A 24,741-nucleotide genomic window follows, 5' to 3' on the forward strand; every position below is an offset into this window, starting at 1 on the left:
CAAAAGATATACAAGATGTCAATAGCCAAACATCTTCATTTAGATGAAGTTGTCGCATCGTTCCCAGAATTGGGGCCCACACTTCCCGATGGTGGTTACTCATGGGTGGTTCTCTGTGGAGTATGTCTGGTCCAGGTATGCCTAAAAATATGAATGAAATTGACAGTGCAGATAAGCTATTGGCACATTGATTAACTTTTTAAGACTAAATATTTTTAAACAAACACAAATCGAGTTTTAAAATCATTGTACAATTATGCTGGGTATTTAGAAAATTTATAAATATTTCATTAATAATAAATAATTTTTCTTCTATCAAAATTCAGGCCACGGATCAATGAAGAATTTATTAGAATCAATTTTATTGTCATTTGAATCTTGCTTTCACAGATGACTATTCCCAGTATATTGCCTATGTACGGTGTGGTGTTAGGATTTATGAATGAAGGCACTGGTTTAGATGTATGGAGTGAAAAAATTATCCTGACGCCAGTGCTATTCATTGCTTTTTGGAATTTAGCTGGTACAAAAGTTACATACCTAAAATAAATTAGTATTGGAACTTGTTTGTGATAGTGAATAAATCTTTTCAGATCCTTGGACGAGAATGATAGTCGGTATGGCGTCAATCCCACGTTTGGTAGGATTAATAGGAGTAATTCTCCTGACAGTCGGTATAATAGCAACTGGATATCTCGCAACAGGCGGTGTTGGAGCATATTTAGCAAGTTCCAGTGCAGGTGCAGTGATGGGAATAGGTGCCAGTTTTGTAGTTTTATTAAGTGACTACGTCTTAAGGAAAAATTTTAGAAAAAAACTTCTTTTGGCTCTAACATTGAAAAACGTTGCAACGTCTGTTGGGCTCATCCTAATTCCCAACATCACAGGTTTACTGCTGCACAGAACAGGGCTAAAATTTGGCTTATTACTAATGACCATGGCAATGTTACCTACAGCTTTTGGTACATTAACTTTCCGTTTACCGTCTTCAAAACAAACTTCCCCTTACAGGTCCATTTCATAAATAATTTGTATAACAACACTGTCCAATACATATGTCCTGTTCCAATTAGCAGTAGGTGATTCCTGTAAATTGTAGATCTTCTTGAGCAGAAAGCACAAAAACTGTGGTTTCTTCTCCCAAACATATTTTTTAATTTGCACTTGATGGAGAACGCTTGCTAAATGTTGGAGCATCTAAAAAATTTGTTGGACAGTGTAACGAACAATTTAATTATCAGTAAGGAAAAATTACATTTGAAACATAACTCACAGTCTTCTCTTGTCTGAAGAGGACAACGAAATTCCCATAAGCAACTCCCCAGATATTCCTGAGAACAGCCATGAATTAACTTGCCAACGCAAACCTGGAAGCCAGGATTATGGAGAAGTTGAAGACAAAGCACACGAAGATGCATTGTTTAGCGAAGGAAACTATATGTATGCCTACCAAGAGCCAGATGACGATGTAGATTTGTTTGTGAGTCCACTTCATCCTTCGGATAGCAAGTGGAAACACCAACTTGGTCTAGTTAAAAACTTGCGGTTTTGGATGGCTGTTGTTGGTTGGGTTGGAATGAAGGTGTGCATTCTCTTCTTTTGGATATTGCTGCCTGTGATATCTTCCACAGCTGTAAGAGGCTATTACGTGCATGCACCCTTATGCACGATGGCTGGATTCGGCACCTTACTACCAAACATTGCCAGTTACAAAATATTACAATTGACAAATCATAATAGAAGAGTATATTTCGGATTGGCAGCTTGGTTTTGTGCCGTCATTCTGATAGGTGTGTGATTTTTGTCATTAATAAAAAATTTGCTTTTTAGCAGTCAGTTATAGGAATCAAGCTTACTTACAGGTTTAACGTACGCAAAAGGATCCACAATCGTTACGATTTGGGCTCTTCTAGGTGGTATCAGCATTGGCAGCTTAACGAGCTGTCAGGATTTAGCTTTGTATGATATTCTGGGCATTGAAATTATGCGTTCAGTTAACAAGGGATTGTCCACTATCGTTGGTCTATGTATACTAATCTTCAGTTTCATACACAGTATGTCGTTGTAACAAAATTTTATTTTGGGAAAGAGCGGAATAAACGACCTAATTCCAGATCGTAGAACGAATTAAACGACTTCTTTATTACAGGTATAAATTTTTGCATGAATGTTACATCAGCTTTATTATTTTTCGGTGGACTCTATTGGCTTTCGTCGCCGGTTTTGAGTTTCATGAAATCCACGAGATACAGACCATCCCGTGCAGCGAATGTGTAATTCACACAAAATTCTACGATACAGTATTACAAAGAACATGAATTTTACATTGTACCTTAATTTAATGGTATTTACATATGTATGTATATATGTACGTATATATATGTATTTATAAAGCTACACATATATACATACATGTATTGATCACAAATCACAACAATCTGTTTTCACGAATCCATCTAAAAATAAAAATAGTATATATAAAATCGTAAAAATAGATGTTTTTTAGAAATTAAAAAATAGGCTTCGGATATTGCTTAATATAAAAGGAATAAATATGCTGCATTTTACAATAGTATCTCAAATGATTGTTACTTATTTTTCTTAATTGTAAATATAATAAATTCTTGGTAAAATGTTATCAACACTTTTAACACCTCATTCACAGCAAATGTGTATAAGTGTCGCATGATATGTCTAAGAAAAACATGAATAAAATACAAAATAAAATAAGATTTTCATGAATCGTCGATAATGTGTTTGCCAATTAATTAAAAAATTGTATATTTTGACTAATGATTTACCATGATTCATAATAATTGTTCTCAATTTTTATGGATGAGTATTTGAGACCCGCATCTATTAGATCTACTGTTTCAATATTGTGATACGAGAGTAAAAAGTATGAAATAGTAATAATAATATTTAATCTGATAACAAGTGTCATCCCAAATTGTTAACGATCCTTATTAAATTTATGTACATTTTTTATAGACATTTTGTTCAAGTATTTTATCTTTACTCTCAAATATGAATTAATTAGATAACTACAAATTCAGTACTATCGCTCTTTCTATATATAACTCTTTTTCGAATAGTGAAAGGCCGATTTCATTATATTCACCTAATGCACATTAGTTAATATAATAATATTGCATCAGACAACGCTAAATGTTGCGTTATAAAAAGGCATTTTATATTGCTACAGATGAACAATTACTATGAGTGTATGAACTTCATAAATAAAATATTCATTTAACTATTCGCTTTGTATCATCTAACTATGTACATGCACTTACTGAGCAATTAGGGTACACCTACAAGATGTGGAACATAACTGCTGTCACGATTTTTCAGGTACTTTCGACAGTCTGACAAAAAAATGTATCGAATGAAAGTTAATCAGTATTTAGTCGACTACATATTGAAATATAACAAATTTTAAAAACTATTGTTTTTCTACTGAAAGATAAAGTCACCTTAACTTTTTTAATTGGCACCCTGTATTTTTGACTTCATAAGGTTATTGCTGACGAAAAAATGAATTCAACGACCTACTATATTATAACTTTCAGATGACCTTGACTTCAGCATATTGGAGTTAAACAACAAAAGCGTTTATAGCTATTCTATTTCAATTAATTTACAATAAGTGCTCAAAGTGTACTCCATTTTCTTGTAAGCACAAATCCGGTCGGGTAAGTAAATTATGATTAGTTGCAGCCATAATATTACGAACTTCCTCACATGGTGTGCGGATTCGCTGTTTCAAATGTTCAATATTTTGAATTGGTGCACTGTAGGGCATAGACTATTGACTGCAAGTGACCCTGCAAAAAATAATCCTACTAGGCGCACTTAACTTTATAATAAATAAAATAGTTTTTAAAATTTGTTATATTTCAATATGTAATCGACTAAATACTGATTAATTTTCATTCGTAACATTTATTGCCAGACTGTCGAAAGTGCTTGAAAAATCGTGTTGGTAGTTATGTGCCACACCCTGCATATTGTTTTCTATATGAGAACTGATTTAGATATCTGAAATTTTTCTTCTAGAATTCACAGCTGACAGATCACAAAGTCTGTCTTTGATATGAGAATTATAAAGTATTGGCGTACCGAAGACCAAAAGTTCTCGTAAACTCGTAATCTGCTTCTTTAAATCACATTGAAGACACGTACTTGGAAGTGGAGAACATATAACTTAGCTTGATTCATGAGTAGTAAGAGAATCTTAAGTTTCACCCAATTCTGGGTCTTTTTCTTTCATCTTGCTGGGCCCTGCACTATCAGATATATTCGGAGTGAAACCATTGGGCATTCGGTTGAACTGTTTGTAGCTGCTGACTGGTCTTGGGTTATCTAACTGATCATATTCCGATTCATCATTGTTCTGTTTTATTTCGTCGTAAACATGCTCCACTTTTTTCCCATCCATTTCATCAATACTGTGGTATACGTTGAGATTAGGATTTCCCATGTCTGCGTCCCTATTCTTCAGATCATATCGATCAAGTGATCCTAGAAAGAATCGATAAACATTAGCATCTTACTAAATCATAATCTACTTACGTTGTCGAAAAACATTTCATTCATAGTGTTTACCTTTAGAGTCATCATCCTCGTCCATGCAGCTGTTCAAACCGAGCATTTTTTCGTTGTTTATCTTTTTACTCGTCCCAAGGTTATTTCTGAACTGGAAATTGTTCAATAAGCTGGTTGTTCCATCGTCGAATTTCGAAGTACCCTGATATGCGTACACAGGATTGTCGAATTGCGTTTGTTCTGCAGGAAAAACGTGATCGTTCGTCAAATGCTTATCGATATTTTATAAACCATCTCAATTAAAGACGGCTTACCTGGCGGAGATGGAGGATCGGCGATATATTGTACTTGAGCAATTTCATTCTTCAGATCTCTCACTCTACGTCTATGATAGACCCAACCCGCTAACACCATAGCGATAACTACCACTGCAGCAAATAGAAAACCTGCAACTATACTACCATATCCGGCTTCTTTTTGTTGTATGTTACGTGAAAATAATTCCTCATCACAATTTGGACCTGAAAAGCAGTTAATATTTTTAATTTATATTTTAATAAAAGATTGTGTGGATCGCATTGTCGGACATTTAATAATACCTCCATATCCATGTTTGCACGTGCAACCATTGGCTGGGTGGCATGTAAAGTAATCATTCTTGCAGTCGCATGGTTCCATGCAATGATCGCCATAATATCCTTCTGGGCAAACTGAATAAAAACATGAAATATTTAATAGTGAGACCAGTATTTCACTGAAAACCTAACTTATGCTTACCCTCAGTACATTTGGTGCCAGTGTAACCAGGAGCACATCGACAATGACCGTCGTTGGATCTACATTTGCCTCCATGTTGACATGTACAATGTTGAGTGCAGTTTATGCCATAGGTTCCTTCTGCACAGGGTGTTTGACAGAATTCTCCATGCCAACCAGGTCGACACTGACACACACCTAAATAAATAATATTTTGCATACAAAAAAGCCTACAGACAAGTGATTTGGAAAATTTACCTGTAACATGATGGCATTCTCCACCATTTTTACAACGGCAGTGATTGGCACAATTTAAACCATACCGAGTAGGCGGGCAGGGATGCTCACATGTTAAGCCTAAATATCCTGGACGACAAATGTATTCGCCGGTCACATGGTCACAGGTCAGATTACCTGAAAAGTACAACAAAGCATTGTGAGTATTAGATTTTTTGAACACATAAAAACTTCTGTAACTCACTTCGATATTTTTAATGAATAATTTGTTAATGTTTAGTTGCTCTACCAAGAGTACTTTTATGTATATTTGCACATGATTTAGTTGTATAAACATGAATTAGACACAAATAATAAATATTAGGACACTTACCACCATCTTTAAGGTTTATATTACTAATCAATAATTTGTTATCTTCTCTTTGTTGTATTAGTAATCAAGACATTTTTGCGCATGCACCACTAAACACCGAATAGGAACTAATATTTTCTAACTACAGTGCAAAATGTATAATACAGTCTAATGCTCAAAACACCATGTTTCATGCTTGCGATTGTAAAGTGATTTCCATTAGATATATGTATATGTATAGTACCGCAATTATTATTCTTGAATGGAACAGCTAGACCTCAATTTTTCACTTTATCCTAAAATTAATTATTTATACCTTTACCTTGCATTTTCTCTGGACACTTTTCTTTGCAGCGCACACCATACCAGCCTTCTTTGCAGGGTTCAGAACAATTAGGTCCTTCCCAGCCTCTAGCACAAATGCAAGTGCCTGTTTCTGGATCACATGAACTGTTATTCATGCATTCACATTGTGAATGACAGTCTTCACCATAAAGACCTTCTGGACACTTCGTCTCACAGCGGATTCCTGTTTTATATTTTTGGAAAGAAAAACTTAGTCGAAGATCAAATCGCCATCGAGCAACGCTTTCCAGTCTTCTATCAATTGTTCATGTCATATATACAGATTCTCAATGAACTGTGCAGTACAAAGTAGATGGTACAAGTAGACAGGAAAACGCAGTCGTGAAGTTTTTCTATATACTATGTAGACAATATGAGCAATGAAGTAAATGGGATGAAACATGTTAACCAGGAAAAGGAAGAAGGCTGTAGCTTTCATGTATGGCGATTGATCAACGAGACAAAGATATGACAAACCTCGCCAATCTGGCTTGCAGATGCAACGACCTGTAGTAGAGTCACAGTCTAAACTATTGTCATCGTGGCAATCACAGACCTGAGCACATCCGAGCCCAAAGAATCCTTTTTCGCAACGATCCTGGCAAAATCTGCCGGTGAAACCAGCAGCACATGTGCATGTGCCTGTGTGTTCAAAAAAGGTAGTGGGTCTTTGGTGCATGTGCAATAAGGTTGAAGAAAAGAAATAAAGGAAGAAAAATGGGATCCTTGAAAACGTGCACTCATTAACTATATCATAATGTCAAAAACAATTTACCCATTTACTAATCAAAGTTTCTTTTGCCATGACGTTTCTTATAATTTAGAACAAAAGGTTCACGTTCATCAAGAACAAAAATTAATGCTTCCTGGTTAGTGTTTGAAGGCATTAACTTCGAAATGTACAAATAATGAAAGAAAGTAATTGCAGCCAGCCCCCTTACCATTTTGCGGATTGCACGCAGCATTGTTAAAGCAATTGCATTTACCCTCGCAGTCCTTGCCATATGATTTGTTGTCGCAGGGACGATCACAAGATACACCAACCCATCCTAATAAAATGTAAAATAGTACATGCAAGAGCAAAGTTTTCTTGGTTTTAATAGTATGTCTTAATTAGAATCTTCTGTCGGAGACATCGCAATTCTCGTTACTTACCTTGAGTACATTAATTCTTAGTATTTATTTGATAATTTATACATGACTAAACACAACGCGTAGATCTACAAATTTGCAAAGACGAACTATCAAAAACTACTATTAGTTATTCATGCAATTCACGATCGTACAATACAAAAATACTGAATGTTAATGATGTCAAGACAATCAATGGTCAAACGGTACGATCGCAAGATGCTTATTTTGTCAAGTACCTCTTTTATCAGCTTTAGTTATATTAGAATACATAACATGTTACACGTGAGTCTGATGATTACTTTTTTTTAAATTTGAGATCAGTTGAATTTTAATTGCTCATATTGTTGTAAATAAAAAGTTTAACTCATTACCTGCTGTACAGTTGCACCGTCCATTCTCAGGTGAACAAGTAGCGCCGTTCTTGCAGATGCACTTTTGTGCACAATTGTCTCCGTATGTGCCGACAGGACAAACTTCGCTACAATCCTCACCTTTATATCCTGCTGCACAAATGCAGGTTCCATCTATGGGCGAGCACAGTGCGTTATTCTTGCAGTCGCAGCGGATTTGGCAACCTTTACCAAAAGTGTAAAAGGGACAAGGTCTGCCGCAGTTGTCGCCATCCCATCCAGCTTTGCAAATGCATTTTCCGGTCCAAGGATGACAGAGTTCTGTCAACTCGGCCGCGCAGTTACATTCCTGAATAATAATTAGTTGTTATCCAGTGAAGATGGCTTAGAAATGTAAAAGAAGAAAGTATAATACTTTAGTACAACCGGGACCCCAATATCCGTCACTGCAAATTCGTTCGTTGCAGTTTTCTCCAGTCCAACCAGGACTGCATGAACAGGAACCGTTGATTGCAGAGCACACTGCGTCATTTTCGCAGGTACAATTCTTAGTACAATGTAAACCGAACGTTCCTTCCGGACAGATCTTCAAACACTGTCAAAGCATAGAAATATTGTTTGAAATAATTTCTTCTGAAATATTTTTTGAAGAGTTAACAGTTGATGACATCTCTGAATCGAGAAGTAGTTACCTTGTCGCCATAATAGCCAGGTTTACATTCACACTCTCCTGTGATGTGATGGCACCCAGCTTTATTATAACAGTCGCAAGGTTCTGAGCAATTCTTACCCCATAATCCATCTGGACATTTATTCGCACAAACTAAACCCTGTTAGAACAAATGGCATTTCATCTTTTATTTCTAAAGTCATTTCAAAGTCTTGTCAACTCGGTCACTACATTTTAACATCAGCTACAGTGATAGAAAATTAAGAACGCGCCGTACTCTAAGTAACTTTGAAAATAATTCAATTCCAACACAAATACTCAGGTGTGTATTTTGCCGTGACTTATCCGCTATACTTACCGTCCAACCAAGAGTACAATAGCATTCTCCAGTAGTGGGATTGCAGGAACCATCGTTTTGGCATTTACATTCCGACTTGCACTCGTCGCCGTGTTTTCCAGGCGGACACAGATCATCACAACTAAAAAAAAATAGTGACATTACATTTCTGATCTTTAAACCCATAGATTAAGAGACACTCACAGAGGACCGGTGTAACCAGGAGCACAATGACACTCCCCAGAAATATGATGACAACTCCCACCATGTCTACAGCGACACACTTCACTGCAATCCTGTCCATACCGTTCTGGAGGGCACTTTTGATCACAATAGCTACCGGTCCAGCCACGGGTGCATAAACATTTGCCATCGAATGGGTCACAATTAGCTCCATTCTGGCACATGCACTCCCTTTCGCAAGACTTACCCCACTTTCCAGCTGGACATTCTGCAAAATGAAAACGAAAGTTTAAAAATAATATAAACTCCGGGTCCTGTTCACTTTATTATTTCCAAGACACCTTCTAGAATATTGAGCAATGTTATCCAGACTTTTACTTCTGCACAAATACCGGTTCTATCTGCTGAGTGAGTTGCTTTCATTATGCATGCACGCAATACACTAAGAAATAGAGACTAATCAAGAAAAATTGATGAATATTCAAAACTTCGATGATAAATAAATAGAGAAACACTGTACGGTCAGAGAGTAGTGGAATAATTCTGAAGGAATTATGCACTGCACAGAATTATATTAAATGGATATTAATTAATATACTGCTTACTGAAATCGCATAACGGCCCGCCGTATCCAGACTCGCATTTGCAAACGTCCGGAGCGATGCAGGTGCCGTAAACGCAGTCCTTGGAGCAAATTGGAATGCAACGATCGCCGGTGTTGGTCTCCGTGTAGCCTTTGCAACATTCTTTCACCGGCCTTTGCTTCGTTAATTCCTGATCAAATAACATCCAGACGTTCAGGCTCGGGTCTCAACTTTCATTTTACTTCGCATAACGTTCTCAGTCCTTGCTTACCTGTTCTTTGTACAGTGTCTTGAACACGACCTTATATTTGGAGCATCTCGGCGGAAAGCTGAAGCACCAAGTGTTCTCCCGTATCGTGTAAGGTTTCTGCTCTGATATCCTTACCGTCACTGTGTACCTGCCACGTAAACGAGCATTAAAATCTTAGATCTTCATCAATTCTAATCGCAGCACAGCTTTAATCGAAATCTGATCGCGACAGTAATTAAGATATCGATCGTAAGTTGAATCGAAGCTGCAGCCGGGTGAAAGCGAAAGGTCAAGGAGCCGAAAATAAAATGTCAAGTTCACACACACACCCGAAACTGTGCAGTGCAGACAGTTGTACTCACGTTTCTATTCTGGTGCAGATGTTCGGCCCTTCGAGTGCCTGTGTTGTGCCCAAAGCTGCGATAGCAGCTATCAACCACAATGACGGAGCCATTCCTCTTTCCTTACCACGCTTGAGACCAGAAGCAATAAATGTCTAGCCGAATCTATATCACATTTCTTCCAGATCTGTCGGCGTCCCTTCAAATCATTTAAGGTCGCACACTTTCTCAGCCACAATTAACTCCGAGCGATCGGCATGCTTCTCAACCTGAAAAATGAATAGTTATCGCTCGGTTACACCGATTAAATACTGCAATCCTTTTCCAGAAATAAAGAAACGTGAGATAAAGACAGTGGAATGCGATATCCTAACCGGTTACATGGAAATGCCTTGTTTCGTATTGCGAACTTCATCATTTCTTCGGCGTAAAATCTTGGAAACTTTAGACTCTGAACCGTATGCTACTACGCGACATTTTCCACATATTTTACCATTTCACATATTCATCAAAAGTAAAAGGGAATGATTGTCGAGACTAACATGTGTACCTTACTTCTTTCAATTCCGGATTACGATTCATTGAGATTCCTATATTTGCGCGATGTGTTTCCAACAACTGGCAAATATCTAGGTAGTCTGTTAGATATCTTTATAATAATTCTGAAATTTTCTGTTAGCTTCCCACAGACATCTTCGTAATGATTCGTCGTAAATTATCAATCTTGAAGGAAGGTTTTGAAGGAATGAATGTTGAAAGTCGCAAAAGGATTGCTCGTTTTCTCATTACAGAACAAGGAAGAATTGGATTAGACTACTCTTGTATCAGTATGACCGTAAAAATGCTCCGATAGAAAAGCATTATTGCGTTGATAAGACTGATATAGCTAGATAAAAATTTCTTTCGCGGTGTTTATTGTTGCTCTCAATTTACGTTTTGCAATAAGTGTTACTCCGGTGAAAGACGAATTTCGTCCCGAACGATCTTCGTTGCACGATGAACGGTCGACCATGTGGCCCCGGTTGCATCGTTGCATGTTGCAAGCGCCATGGGGCCCGGTAAAAATTGCATGCGAGCACCGACGGATGATTACCACTTCCGGATTGTCGTCTTCAATTTAACGAATAGAAAGTTTAACGTCGATCACCCGTGGCTGAAATCTGTTCCACGCCGATGTACCGGAAGAGCGAGGATTCATGCAATTCGGATCGTTTCTAATTTACGATCGTTTCAACGCTTGGCGCTGCTGTAATCAATCTTAGATAATACTCGGCACTATCAATCATTGCTATCGGAGAATGCACGTCGTGCGGCATTTCACCTTGACTTTGTAAACGCGCTCGAGTTAGAAACAAAAATACATTGTTCTTTTGCATGCTAATTTATTGAAATCGCAGTGAGTCAGAGGGAATTTTTTTACAAAGTAATTTGGTTTGAATATTCAAGTTGATGATTGGAATTAACGTGGAAGCTTTCTGCAAATGTTTTGCCGAATTTCGAATGTCTGAGAATCGCACGCTATCGCACGCTTAGCAGATAAATTAATGAATTCTCTGTACCCAGATCCAGGAAGCGCGTGTTCACCGCATTATAAACAATGGCGCAAGTACTCTAAAGATACCGCATCTGGTGTACAGAACATGGCTGGTTGGGTAACAAGAGGATCTCGTTGAGTGACGATTCCAATTCAAATGACAAGAAACCGTGTGGAAAGGTCATGCGTAAATTTAACTAACGATACAATTGACACGCGGGACCGATGAAAAATGAAAAACAGATGTAACTTGAACAAACCGAGGCGAAATGCTAGATAAACGACACTTGACTCATCGCACGACCGCACACACAACCCTTTCATTAGAGACAGAAATATTGGAATCTCGTTAAGGTTCTGCGAATTCCTACCGATTCCAACTGTTCACACAAAACTTGCTTTATTTATTCATCGCGACGTTTCCTTGTCGGTGTTCAAACAACACTTTACAGCTTATGCTTTTCCTTCGGTTGCTTCATACGGTTCGCGTGCACGTTAAAAATTGTATCAACGACTTGGTCGATCGAATAGGAAAATTTTGCCTAAAACGAAAGGGCTAGATGCCCAGTGCTCTGTGTCATTCTCTCGTTCCCGATCACCATAGCGATTGATTTCTTACGGATAGCATGCGGTGGCTGATGCTTATTTCCGTCCATGAGCGCCGCCGCCAGTCAGGGACAAGTATCGTGGCGCAAACATGTGGGTAGTTAGCGTCGACAACTGTTCTCACGCGCAGAGAACCAAGTTATAAACTCCGTCCTGTATCGCATAGGATCAAAGACTTTTTTTTAGGGGGCCTGGAAGATAGATCAGAAAGATGGCGGCGAACGTGGAGCGAATTTCGAGCGTCCAGACGATAATCTCTCTTGATGTGGCAGCCTTGAACGCGAATCCGCAAAGATCATGCTCTTCCTTTTCTGTTCTTTATTTACATTAAACCCACGTAAGGTTTAGGTAGAAATCGCCGCGAAAAAAACGGATCAGGATTGCCGGATGCGGGATGCGATTTCGAAGAAGTCACGCGAGTAGTGCGTACTTGCATTTTGTAAACTTAACACGTTGACTGCCGTGTCACCCGTAATTCGGGTGACGCTGATTTGACTACTTACAAAGGATTTCCGAAAATATTTCGACAAATATTCTACAGAAGGTAATGAAACTATTGAATTCTTATAAAAATGGTTTATTAAAAAAATTATTCGCAGTGTATAACATTAAAACATTCTCTGCAAAGTTGAGGTTGATCAGGACAGCTTGGACAAGAAGTTGTTTGTTTTTTCAGATATGCTCGTGCCTCTGATCGGTCCATTTCGTATCTTTTATTTGAACTGTAGCTTCCTCAGTATCATCAACATTTCTTTCTTCTTCCATGACCAATTCTCGTAAAATCTCGTCAATAGTATCTTCATAACATTCATTATCACTAAGATTATATTTATCAGTATCCAAATCAGAATCTGACGATGTAATTTTATTTATGCTTCTCCTTCCGGGCAATCCGATCTCTTTTCATTATTGAAAACAAATAAGGGCAGAGATTTTAAGTTATACCATTCGGTACTCGGCAAAGATTCCAACTGTTCATGCAAGAACAGAAACAGATATGAATTAACAACGCACGCTTCCTATAGCGGCACGGGTGGCCTGTAGGAGATTTTGTTGTAAATACGCGTGGCAGTCAACGTGTTAAATACGTCGAAATATTAGGGTGTCCCATAAGTTCTTCCCGCGCCGCGCTATAAACGACTCTGACTGGTTGTGTTTATACATATAAACAGGCAGGCTCATCTCTTAGCTATTTAGAGTATCGGTTTCAGTCGTCCCAAAGCTCTTTTAGAGTACGTTTCGTTGGTGACAAAGTTCCTTATAAAAATTTTTCTACGCCGTTCAATGTGGATAGCTAAAAGAAGCACATTTGCGGCATGTTATGCTTCATTGCTTTTAAAAAAGTGATAGGGTAAAGAACACTGCAAACGAGATTTGTACCGTTTACGGTGATGGTTCTACGACTATTAGGACAGTCCGCAATCGGTTTAAGAGATTTAGAAGTGGCAATTATGATTTGAAAGATGAAGACCGGAGCGGCCGTCCAACAGCGACGGTTGCGGACCTTATCAAAGATATGCTCGCCGAAAATCCGCGATATAGTGTGCGCAAGATAGGGGATGCCACTAACATACCCAGGACAACGGTACATAAGCATTTAATCAAGATGGGATATGTGAATCGATTCGAAGTTCCACACCATCAAATTTTCATCACGACAACGCAAAACCACATGTTGCGTTGGTCATAAGACAAAAATTATTGCACTCTGATTGGGACGTTCTACCTCATCCTTCGTACTCCCCAGACATTGCACCATCCGATTATTACTTGTTCTTCTCGTTAAAAAATTCTCTCCGTGAAAAACGGTTTAAATTCGTAAGCGAAATAGAGAACGCACCTTGATCAATATTTTGCAAATAAACCTCAACAATCTCGGAAAGACGGCATAATAAGGCTTCCTGAAAGATGGAAGAAGGTAATGGAGCAGAATAGTTCATATATGACTGAATAAATCAACCTTAAACAACAAATATCGTGTAATCATTTCGCATCAGAAAAAAGGAAAGAACTTATGGGACACCCTAATACATACACATACAATGTACGCGTGCAGTTTCAGTTTATAATGGAATCAAGCGATCGCGCTGGCCCCAATTTCCCCGCAGGGTCCCATTAGTCTATCAAGAATTTACTGTGAACCACCATCGTCGAACGAAGACGGAGACACATACTAATCACGGTTCCACGGAATTCGATATAATATACAGGGTGGTACTCCTAAATATCTTCTCTATATGTTGGGGTACAAAAAATGACCTCCAACGACAACTTAATGGCGGTGCAGTTGATTTGTAAAAAAGCTCGAACTGTGTCGTAATGTAATACAACGCAGTTTATTAACAGAAGGTCCAGGTTTACAATTGTGTGAGAGTACTTGACACGTCTCTCGTGAAAATTACCGAAATTGACTTGCTCGGGCTGGAGTCAATTTTGTTCGGCCCATTTTTGAAGCCTGATTGGTTTCACCCCCAACCTGCCCCCACTTCCGAAGACGTTGCTCTAGGGCCTTGAGAAAAGGGCAAGCCGGCGGAAGGCAGTTAGAGACCATCTTGGGTCTCCGGCTAAAGTGCAGTCAAAAAAGAAACTATTTTCCTTATCTTTTACTTTACCGGCACTAACCGGCAAAGTAAACGGTATGAAAAGATAGTTATAGCGGGTCGTCGTTGTAAATCCGCCGAAGTATTGGACCTTGTCCCGTAGGGTTCGGTTTATTTTATTGGTCTGTCAGGCACCTTTTCTCGGGACCGTAGATTAGGCCGCGTAGGCCCTCGAATGACCTGACAGATTGCCTGGTGTTGAACCGTCCAGGACGGAACATTTTGTATGCTATTTGAATGGTTTGAAAAACCCATTGTATAATTAATAATTATATAATATAATTTTAATATATTTTTTTATATATAATATAATTTTATTATGTTTTTATATATAATATAATTTTATTTTATTTTTTATATATAATATTATTTTATTTTATTTTTTATATATAATATAATTTTAATATATTTTTTTATATATAATATAATTTTATTATATTTTTTATATATAATATAATTTTATTTTATTTTTTATATATAATATAATTTTATTTTATTTTTTATATATAATATAATTTTAATATATTTTTTATATATAATATAATTTTATTATATTTTTATATATATAATATAATTTTATTATATTTTTATATATATAATATAATTTTTTTACTGCGTCGTGTAGCCGACGTAAAAATACGTTCAGATATGTGCAATATCGCATGATCTTGAAATAACCGTTCACTTAAAAAATTAAATGAAAACGAACAATTTTTGTCTATCGGAACTTTAAAAACGAAGACGTCGTTCGGGAATCTGTAAATAAACCGCTATCGCGAAGCCTCGAGCTGCGGGTCGACAGGTGATCTCTCTGGTTACGTCGGATCACTCTAATCGCTGTGGATAAAACAATCTTCGCGAAGTTTTCCATTGGGACGACGCCTGTACCACTTCCGGTCGCGCGAGATAGTCATTCGATCCACGGTTTACAAATGCCGGGAGACATGATTCATTGGATCTCGATCCATTCGCAAAAACGTGACGCCGGGTCGCGAACACTGACTCAGAGGATCTTGGTCGACGCTCAGTTCCTGCACATAATCTGTCGACGGTGCTGAATGATTAATCGTGCTTAATTGCCCGATACGCGGTCTTTTATCGAATTAACGCGCCATTAATTTGCATACAAGGTCTGGCCACCGTTTGATTTACATGACGGCAATAAGTTGGGGAGCGAGATGGCAATTTGCCAGGGCGAGAAATTGCTCGCGCTAATCGATGCGAATTTCGTGAACTTCTCGCACCGGGTCGCGCTTTTCGTGTCGAATCCGCGGGCGAATTCAACGTTCGACACGGCTACGCCATTGCGTTTCACAAGATCGTGTGGCGGAGGTGAGCGTAATGATCGTCTAGAACCAGACAAGTCTCCCATACGTGGAACACGCCTAGCAGAAGCCCTCCTCTAATGGTCCGAGTCGTAGAAAAACCAGACGAGTGGGGCACACGCACGAATTAACACGTACAACGTATAACGGTGCTAAGACGCGTATCCTAGGAGCAGGAATGCTGGGACGAAAAAAGGGGGATCGAAAAGGGTCGCGTACCCACCGCACTCCTGCGCGTTTCCCCGTTGCTGCGAGAAACGATATGGCAAACACGTGGGTTGGCGTCCGAAGAAATATCACCTGAAACCCATTTCGCGAATAACGTCTAACGTATATCGCAGAAAAAGTCTACGCGCTTTTATACAAAACTTCCACCAGGCTCAGCTTTCCTCGCGCCGAAGTGATTCTAGAATTTTTCTAGAATTATCTATCTCCACTTATTTCTCTGCATTCTGCTGATTTCATGATTGCTCCGCATTCTAATGATTCTATAATTGCTCTACAATTTTCTCGGAAGTTCTTAGCCCCACTTGAGGAGAATTAGTTTCACCGCTGCCGTATTCTTGCTGCCAATTTTTCTACAATTTTCTACTACCAGTTGATCGATATTGTTTCCGATTTTATTGTACTTTTGCTGTAATTTTTATTCTCTATTTTAAAGAATTGTTAGCTGTATTTTATCTGAATAAGTTGATAAGATAAGTGAGAATTATTTCTACCGTAATCTTCTACAGTTTGAGAAAATTGTCTCCGATGCTGCTGTCCTCTTGTTACAATTTCGATCCTCGATTTCATAGAGTTAACGTTACTGTTACCACACTTTTTCTATTTACTCTACTAAAATGTTTTGTTCCGAGGGGACGAGGATTGGACCCAATATTTTCTCTCCTAAATCGACAAGAATGAATCGTGTCGTTACAACATTCTTTCTACATACACTTTTCGAGTAATTCTTTATTCGCAATGATAAGAGGTGACATAACTTCTTCAGTCCAGTTAAATATTATCTGCTCGCAATAAATAAGACTTAATTGCACTACAACATTTTTACAACATTTTGTACAATTACCCATTCTACAGTTGATAAAAGCATCTCCAATCACCGACGCACGTTTTAAGCAATATCTCCACGATCGTTCGCTTCGATAAGAATGAATTTACAACAAAAATTGGATCGTGGACGCCCATACGATACTTACGCTTGCGAAACGAACATGTGCGTTCAGCTGCGCGTAAGTACCAAGTTTAGCGACCGTTCGCGAACATGCCCAGCACAGAAACTACCGGAAGAGTTAATTCAACGCGTTCTCTACGATACATCTATTTATGAGACGAAATGAAACCGACCTGTTCGAGCATATGTAACCGATCGGTTGAACCTGAAATCAGCACCTAAAATACTTATCTCCATGATTTTCTTATCGCTACGCATCCTTAACGGTTCAGACATATTGAGAAATGTTTGCGATGACTCCGAAAAAAGGATCGTTCGGTGCTCTTATCAATTAATCTTCACGCCGAAGACCCACCCACTTGCGATTTCGTTCGAAAACTTGTTCGTGTTCCTCTGTTACAAAAAAAAGAAAGCTGCAAATCTCTCTAAACTGTCTTTTCTAACAAATGGTACTTTTTTACAAACAACATTGACGCCAAAGGAAATTTTTCCTCTCATTCTTGCTTCTATGCGATATTTTATCGGCATACGAAAATGCCGACAAGCCTTGCTATTCGAAATACATCCGATATCGTATCGAGCGTATTGTGACACCGAAGCTTCGATTGCAATCGCGCGAAAGAATGCAGCAGGAATATCACGGCGCATCAGGAATGACTATACATACAAGCGAAAGGCGATGAGCAAAGGCGTGCATTTCATGTGCTTCTAGTCCCCGAGTCGCCTCGGCGTTTCGAAAAATCGTTAACGACGACTAAAACTGGATTTTTCACGAGAAAGCTGACAAAGGAAGCCCCCGGCGGAACACAGGGCGTCATTAAACGCACGTTAATGAATGTAAACTCCGGGCCGCCTCTGTGTAAAGAGCAATGCGTATTCCACGTGTGACGGGACACGAATAAGGAAGGAAGGTATGCCAGCCGTTTTCTGAAAACGTATTCCACGCACGCGCTTAACGATCAACGCTCGTAAAAATAATGAATAAAGAGTATACACTTTCGCGGCTGATCGAGTGATTCGTGCCGCTGGTTGCTAGACCGTCTAAATCGGGAACGCGTCGAGTTCATTTTTACCTGTCCGACTAGAGATACGCCACTGTAAATAAATTATTACACAATGCTCCGATAGAAACCGCGGCTCCTCTGATCTTTGCAAAAGGGTGACCACAATTTTTTGAAATAATGATGTGTAACCGGGTGATCAGGGAGATGATTTTTTTCTTTATAGAAAATGAGACAGTATGAACTTAACCCTCTATGGGCCGAATTTTTTTCTTAAATATAAAAAAATTTATGCAACGGAAAATCTATTATTATAAACCTATATATGCTAATTAAAAAAATATTTAACAGTTTAAACAACTTTATTATAATTAACTCAATTTGTAACTTTGAAGTACACTTGTGTGCATAAATGTTTAAGCGTGAAATTCAGAAATAAAGAATCTAATAAAGAATCTTCGGGTATTTGATATATAAATTTGAAAATAGAAGAAAGCATAACTATTATCCTAAATACACTCGAATCTACCACAATATCCCAATGTAACTTGAAAATTACAAAACTGTATCATATACAAATAGTAACAAAATGATTATTAAAATGCAAATAAATAAATTGTTATTGATATACGAACCCAGAGCTATTATATACGCTTTTTTTTTATTTAGTAAACACCGACAAAAGCACAAATAATCTCAACTGCACAAAATGGTCCCTTTGGTTTCTATCTGCAGACAACTTATACATCATCTTGTGAAAAAAGCTAAAACTATTTGGTAAAATGTGGATATATTATATTAGCTTGTGACTTGAAAGTTACATGGGCCTATAGAGGGTTAACAGAATACACGATGTCTCCGAGACGAGATCAAACATTTGAATCCATCTATTGGATTATGATTATCCGGGATTGCGTTGTGTCAAGTGGAGTTGAGTTGAATGCGTGCAATGACAAAACTATCAGCGCGGTACGACTTCGGCGAACAATTTGAAGAACGGTGGTTCGCGGTTGGATTTTCTTCCAACGGCGAAAAGAACAGTTTACCATTTGTATTACCCTGTTTCCGGAGTTCAAAGATCGAAGACGTCTGTGAGCCTGACTGAAGACCTGCAAGAAACGTGGACAGACCAGACACGTGAGCCCGTTATTCACCGTGCCCGAGAATAGAGTAGAAGATTGTATAATCCCGGCGGAGCGGTGAATGGTAGACTTCGTAATCAACGGTAAGTTGGTCACCGTGCGATGGTTACATTCTGTCCGTCAATTAATCCGTATAATTAGCCGCTACGTCACAGATGTGACGGACGATCATTTGATAAGCAAACCGCGACTTGCGTGAATACCGTTTGCTGCGAGACACCTTAAAAACCGTTCTCAGTTTCAATGATACCGTGGTTGCGCACACCGTTCACATCTGGGGTCGCTAAGTGATCCATAATGCAATAGGATTTATTGTGCGAATCTGTGAGAAGTCGATCTAACACTGTGGCTGATCAACTGTTTCATTACTCGAGTGTCCACGTCTCCAAAACAGTTTGGATAATCGAAGCTCCACACGACCGGATCTTCTGACTCATTTACGCACAATAAACCGACTAAGAAAAATCGTACATCTCAGAGATCGCACAATGGGATATTTACCTTGAAAACGCGGTAAAAGAAATAACATTTTCTGACTGATACCGTGCATTTATATTCAATTTTTTACGTTGAGACATTATACATACATATATGCGTACTTAAGAACATTAAATACATACATATGTATATTGAATATCCAAGTGTTAAACCTGTCAACAACTCATGAAAAACGAATTAGCAACGCATTATGAATTAGCAAATTATAATAAAATTGTAAAAAATGTTCAGCACTGCTTGATAATTTCGAATGGAGCTCCTGCGCCCCTAACTGCTCCGATAGCACCTAGTAGCAGTCAATTGTTTGTTTTTTTTAGAAGAAAAGACCCTACTCTTTAAAAGTCACGAAACAATTTTCCAATGTTTCCGGAGACGTTTCAATTTGTAACATTTTGGAGTAAACTCACGGCTCTAGTCTTCCACCCGTTATATCACGTAAAAGCATGTTAGGGAGAAGTAGAAGAAGCTTCGGTAGATACTTCGTGCTTGAAAATGAGCCCAGATTTTTGAAATATGGTAATAGTCCAGATAACTAACAGATTGAACATGAGCTGGTAATCTTATCGCTGTCGTAATCTCTTAACACGACACCCGGACGAAGAATGCTGGGTGACGATGGGTCCCCGTTCACGTAGGTCTCCCCGCAGGAAATAATCGCCGAGAGTCCTAATACCGACACGTGTGAACGTAAGTAATCCTGTTAAGTCGTGAAAAAAAAGAAGGAAAGCGGAGCTGCACGCAAAATGCAGAACTGCACGCGTAAAACCGTACGAGGATAGGCGGCCACGAGAAGAAGGGGTCGGACCCCATCGACTTCGACCTAAAAGGGAGTTAATTCGTTTAGGCCCGGGCGGGGAGGGGGCAGAGAGGGACAGGAGGTACAGGGTGCAACATGAATATACACAGACGTACATGAGTCACAGGATGTGGGGCGAGAGTTTCGCGATAAAACCGAGCATCCAAGTTATCGGCTGTCTCGGGATGTACATACATACATCGTTCAACTGTCGCCAGCATTGTCGGTTACGAACAAAAGCCCTAGCGACAAAGGCTTGGAGCTCTCGGATGCAGCGACGAGTGCACACAGAGAGAGGACTATTAATTCTGAAAAGCGAGCGAAATAAGCGAGACCCATCCGAAGGAACGAGTTTCGGATGCTGCATCCTCTTGGAAGTTACAATCAATCTCGTTCGGTTTACAATGTACAGTAAATTCTCCCTAATTGACGCTCAGATTGTGCACGAAACTGGACAATTTTGGAAGAGGAGATACGATCGTACAATAGTATAAATAATATATAATATATAAATAGTAATATAATAAGTATATATAAAATAGTAATATAATATAATAATATATAATATATAATATAATAATAATAGTATAAATCGAACCGCTCTTCTTCTTTTGCACAATCTTTTTATTATCAATTCATTTATCAATTTATCAATTTAATTTTTGTGTACAATCCGAGCGTCAATTAAGAAGAATTTACTGTACATCCTATTCTGTTTTATCTTTACAGTAGATACGTTACAAAAAGAGCCGTGTAAAAAATATCATGTATCACGTGATATATCTCTTGACTAAATATGTATCGCGCAAAAAGATAAGAGCAAGATTTTTGGATTGAGCATTGGAAATAACATACCTAGAAAATATAACATACCTTAAACATACCTAAAAAATTGCGATTAATTGAAGTAATTGTCTTTAAAATTTAAATCAAATAACTTTTTTGACCGTGCCAGATCGAATGTAAACGTGTAAAAAGAAAATCAAACTTCTGCAGTTACTTCATCCGGTAATGCAGTAGATTGCAGAACCTTGATCATTCGTATTCTTCCAAAGCATTATAATAATGGAAAAATTAGTTCGATAACAGATGAAATTCGTGATACAGTCTAGAATTCAAGTATTAGTACGCAACTTCTTCGGGATTTGTTAGAATGAATTCTTTCATGTGGTACATACTGTGCTATTTACTATTGCAACTTATTGCTACACAGTTAAATCCCGCGATAAGCCTGATAGGCGTACCAATACAACAACAAAATTAAAAATCAATAATTATGTCATTACTCGACAGAAATGATACGGACATTTACGAAGGTAAACAATGTATATTGTAGTTTATTAACTGTCAATAAAGCAAGTTTTCAAGTCACAATAATTTTTGTCCCATTTTTAGAAGGTATCGACCACTGTGCGCCGTTGTTTCCCTTAGTTTCCCTTAAATAGAATTTAATTCCAAGTCCATTATGGCTCAGCAAATTTCGTTTCTCTCGGTGAAACAAAAGTCGCGCGGTTTGAATAACGTCTTCAACCCTTGTTTGACCTACGCAAAATTAAATATCGCGGTAAACCATGCTGGAGAGATAGACAGAATTATGATATCTTTATCTTTCCTTAACGAGCACAGACAACGATAAGATAAGGATCGATAATGTTTTGAGGTTGCGGTTCACTGACCAATATAGGCTTCGTTTTCTCTCGAATTTCAGTTCACAGCGGGAGAACACGGAATATTAAATGACGTTTCCGCGCCGGAAACGACTAGATAAGAACGGGGGTAAGTGGATAATAGATGAAGTTAACTTTCGAACACGAAACGCGCATTTCTACAGGAAGCAACCACGAAACCAGTTGGTTACAGTTATTCTTTCGCACGAAATTATTTATCGTGAATTTAGAAATTGCCGGTGACATAAGCGGCATGGGGCGTTGCACGCCCCGTATGATTTCCCATGCTCGGTGCGATTCGCGTATTGTCTAATGAGAGAAAAAATTATACCGTCGCGAATGAACAAAAATGATACGGCAGCGCGCCCGCCGTCCAGTTTTGCGTCAGTCGGGGGGCTTTCACTTCTGCCCTCGGTGTTTCGCATTATGTAAGAAAAATCATGCCGGGAGCCTGGTGATTATTCGGTGGGTAAGTTCGACTTCCATTCGAAACATTTGCGAGTTTCGAACGCTTTCGAATAGCTGGCAATTTCAGCGTGTGGAGCAAGCGGCGCATGTAAGTCGCTAATATCGCTAATATCCGGATTGCGCGAAGAACGGATGGATGAGTCTTTTAGCTGGTTCGATGGCTTCGAAAACGTGCTTCCTATATACGGCGACATATCCATCTTTCGTCGTGCTGTCAAATATTGCAAAAATCACGCAATCCAGAAGACGTGGCAAGCTTTTACCTTATATATATATACTATAGTATAAAGCTTATGCTTATACGATCGTGCAGACTTACAGCACCAAGAGACCATAAAGATTTGGGACGATCACAGGAATCAAGAAGAGTAATAAAAGTAAAGGTGAATTTGCAACATACAATGTCTTGGTAAATCTCATATGAGATTTCGATATTATAAAGAAGAGCAAGAAAGAATGAAATACAGTGACTTTATCACCAATTGTTTTGTACTGCGCCATTTGAAGTGGTCAGTGCATAAAGTTGTTTTGCAGTAGTCACGCTGAACAATCGTTTCTCTTCTTTTCCTTTCTGATAAACAAAAGGCCTAGCGTTTCCCCCCTCCCCAACGAAATTGTTTCAAGCCAGAAAAATTAAACGTGTACGCTAACGATGCGAATGTTTCAAAAGTCCAAATGATTCCAGTGAACAGAAGTTTCCGAACAATAATTTGTAGGATCACGAGCACACAAAGGCTTGAAACATCACGATTCTGCATTCGCACAAGAACGGTTCATCGACTTAAGATGCATCGGATACCACAGATTTCTGCTGTGAATGTTGCACAGACGAGTGACGTGTCCGAGGAAAGCATCACAAAGGAGCAGAGAGGCCAGGGACACTCGATAAGTAAAAATGAGGAAGTCGACTCTCGACGTGGCTCGTTAGAGGACAGGAAATGCTCCATAAAAATAGTGTCGCGCGACAAACATTCTGCCAGCAGCACGGTCACGAATTTGTATCGTGGCGACTAAGTCTAACGGTGCGTTGCCAAGTGCACACGTAATATAAATTACGTTTATCTCTGATAAGATCGTGAAAACAGACTGAAAAAAAGAACCGGTTGCTTTACAACGCCCGGCCATAATTGCGAGCTTATGCCTGTTTCCAGAGGTTCCTTATATAATTGTCGCGTACAATCTGGCTTCTGAACGATTACATTTTCGTCGCAGAGAGCACGTTTGCGCGCTCGTGTTTCTCTGGTAAGATCGTATCCGGGAGGCGTTTCGGATGCGAGCCGCAATGCCGCGACCGCGCGGTTGCAATTCGCGACAATATTGTTCCCACTTGTTCTCGGAAAAAAAATGATCCTTGACCGCAAGAAGTGCGGTATTCTGGTGCATGCACATCTCTGCGGTGAGCTTATCGCCGTCAGTTTCACCATCGATCCATCTACTATTTCCGTGCGGTTCGCGTGCAGGCTTGTCTCGAAAACGACGCGCACAACACGGCCAAACGATTCTTATTTCTCATTACCCTCGAAGAATGCGAAAGGCTTTCAATTTTTCGCTGCGGGCACACGCCGCGCGCACAGCGTACGCGCGGCTCTATGCACCACGATGACCCAGATACTTCCTTTGCACGACGAGCATTCAACAGTGTCAGTCGATTAACTGAGCGAAAAGTGGGTGACACGAATCGAACTAAACGCGTAGGCACTGAATGTTTCAAGGGTCTTCGCAGAAACAAAGAAGTCACAGAAGACGCTTTTCAAGCGATCGGATAATTCGTACCGGCTGCAACGTAAAAATGCACCGGCCGAGCGGCACGAATTATTCGCGCCTCGGCGCGAATGCAGTGCTG

At 39.0% G+C, this 24,741-nt stretch overlaps 2 protein-coding genes across 4 annotated transcripts in view; one reads left to right on the forward strand and one right to left on the reverse strand.

Annotated features, from left to right (window-relative positions):
* On the forward strand, positions 1–2,742 carry LOC117219677 (uncharacterized). Its single transcript, XM_076526507.1, has 6 exons — positions 1–135; positions 391–523; positions 594–1,011; positions 1,276–1,790; positions 1,863–2,054; positions 2,150–2,742. The coding sequence occupies exons 1-6, from the start codon at positions 16–18 to the stop codon at positions 2,275–2,277; spliced, it is 1,506 nt and encodes a 501-aa protein (XP_076382622.1). The 5' UTR covers positions 1–15; the 3' UTR covers positions 2,278–2,742.
* The window catches only part of drpr (multiple EGF like domains draper), a 27,176-nt gene continuing 4,543 nt past the window's right edge, over positions 2,109–24,741 (reverse strand). The window contains exons 2-18 of one of the 3 annotated variants that reach the window (XM_033468976.2): positions 10,109–10,356; positions 9,768–9,894; positions 9,518–9,686; positions 8,934–9,180; positions 8,751–8,871; positions 8,415–8,552; positions 8,138–8,317; positions 7,744–8,071; positions 7,180–7,287; positions 6,716–6,880; positions 6,216–6,422; positions 5,563–5,718; positions 5,326–5,502; positions 5,148–5,258; positions 4,863–5,069; positions 4,609–4,788; positions 2,109–4,524 (exon numbers count right to left, since the gene is read on the reverse strand). In XM_033468976.2, the coding sequence (XP_033324867.2) occupies positions 4,238–4,524; positions 4,609–4,788; positions 4,863–5,069; positions 5,148–5,258; positions 5,326–5,502; positions 5,563–5,718; positions 6,216–6,422; positions 6,716–6,880; positions 7,180–7,287; positions 7,744–8,071; positions 8,138–8,317; positions 8,415–8,552; positions 8,751–8,871; positions 8,934–9,180; positions 9,518–9,686; positions 9,768–9,894; positions 10,109–10,200 (3,000 nt within the window). In that variant the 5' untranslated portion in view covers positions 10,201–10,356 and the 3' untranslated portion in view covers positions 2,109–4,237. The remainder of the gene's footprint in view (positions 4,525–4,608; positions 4,789–4,862; positions 5,070–5,147; positions 5,259–5,325; positions 5,503–5,562; positions 5,719–6,215; positions 6,423–6,715; positions 6,881–7,179; positions 7,288–7,743; positions 8,072–8,137; positions 8,318–8,414; positions 8,553–8,750; positions 8,872–8,933; positions 9,181–9,517; positions 9,687–9,767; positions 9,895–10,108; positions 10,357–24,741) is intronic. The other 2 variants (XM_076526499.1, XM_076526498.1) reach the window with 2 other exon arrangements.

Source organism: Megalopta genalis, chromosome 15 (assembly GCF_051020955.1).
Source record: "Megalopta genalis isolate 19385.01 chromosome 15, iyMegGena1_principal, whole genome shotgun sequence".
NCBI lineage: Eukaryota > Metazoa > Arthropoda > Insecta > Hymenoptera > Halictidae > Megalopta > Megalopta genalis.

Excerpts from the sequence above, each read along its gene's own strand:
- LOC117219677 (XM_076526507.1), top strand. The coding sequence starts at position 16 with ATGTCAATAGCCAAACATCTTCATTTAGATGAAGTTGTCGCATCGTTC. Across the intron at positions 1,012-1,275 it reads AAACAAACTTCCCCTTACAG|TCTTCTCTTGTCTGAAGAGG; the intron begins GTCCATTTCATA and ends CATAACTCACAG. Across the intron at positions 2,055-2,149 it reads AATCTTCAGTTTCATACACA|GTATAAATTTTTGCATGAAT; the intron begins GTATGTCGTTGT and ends TCTTTATTACAG.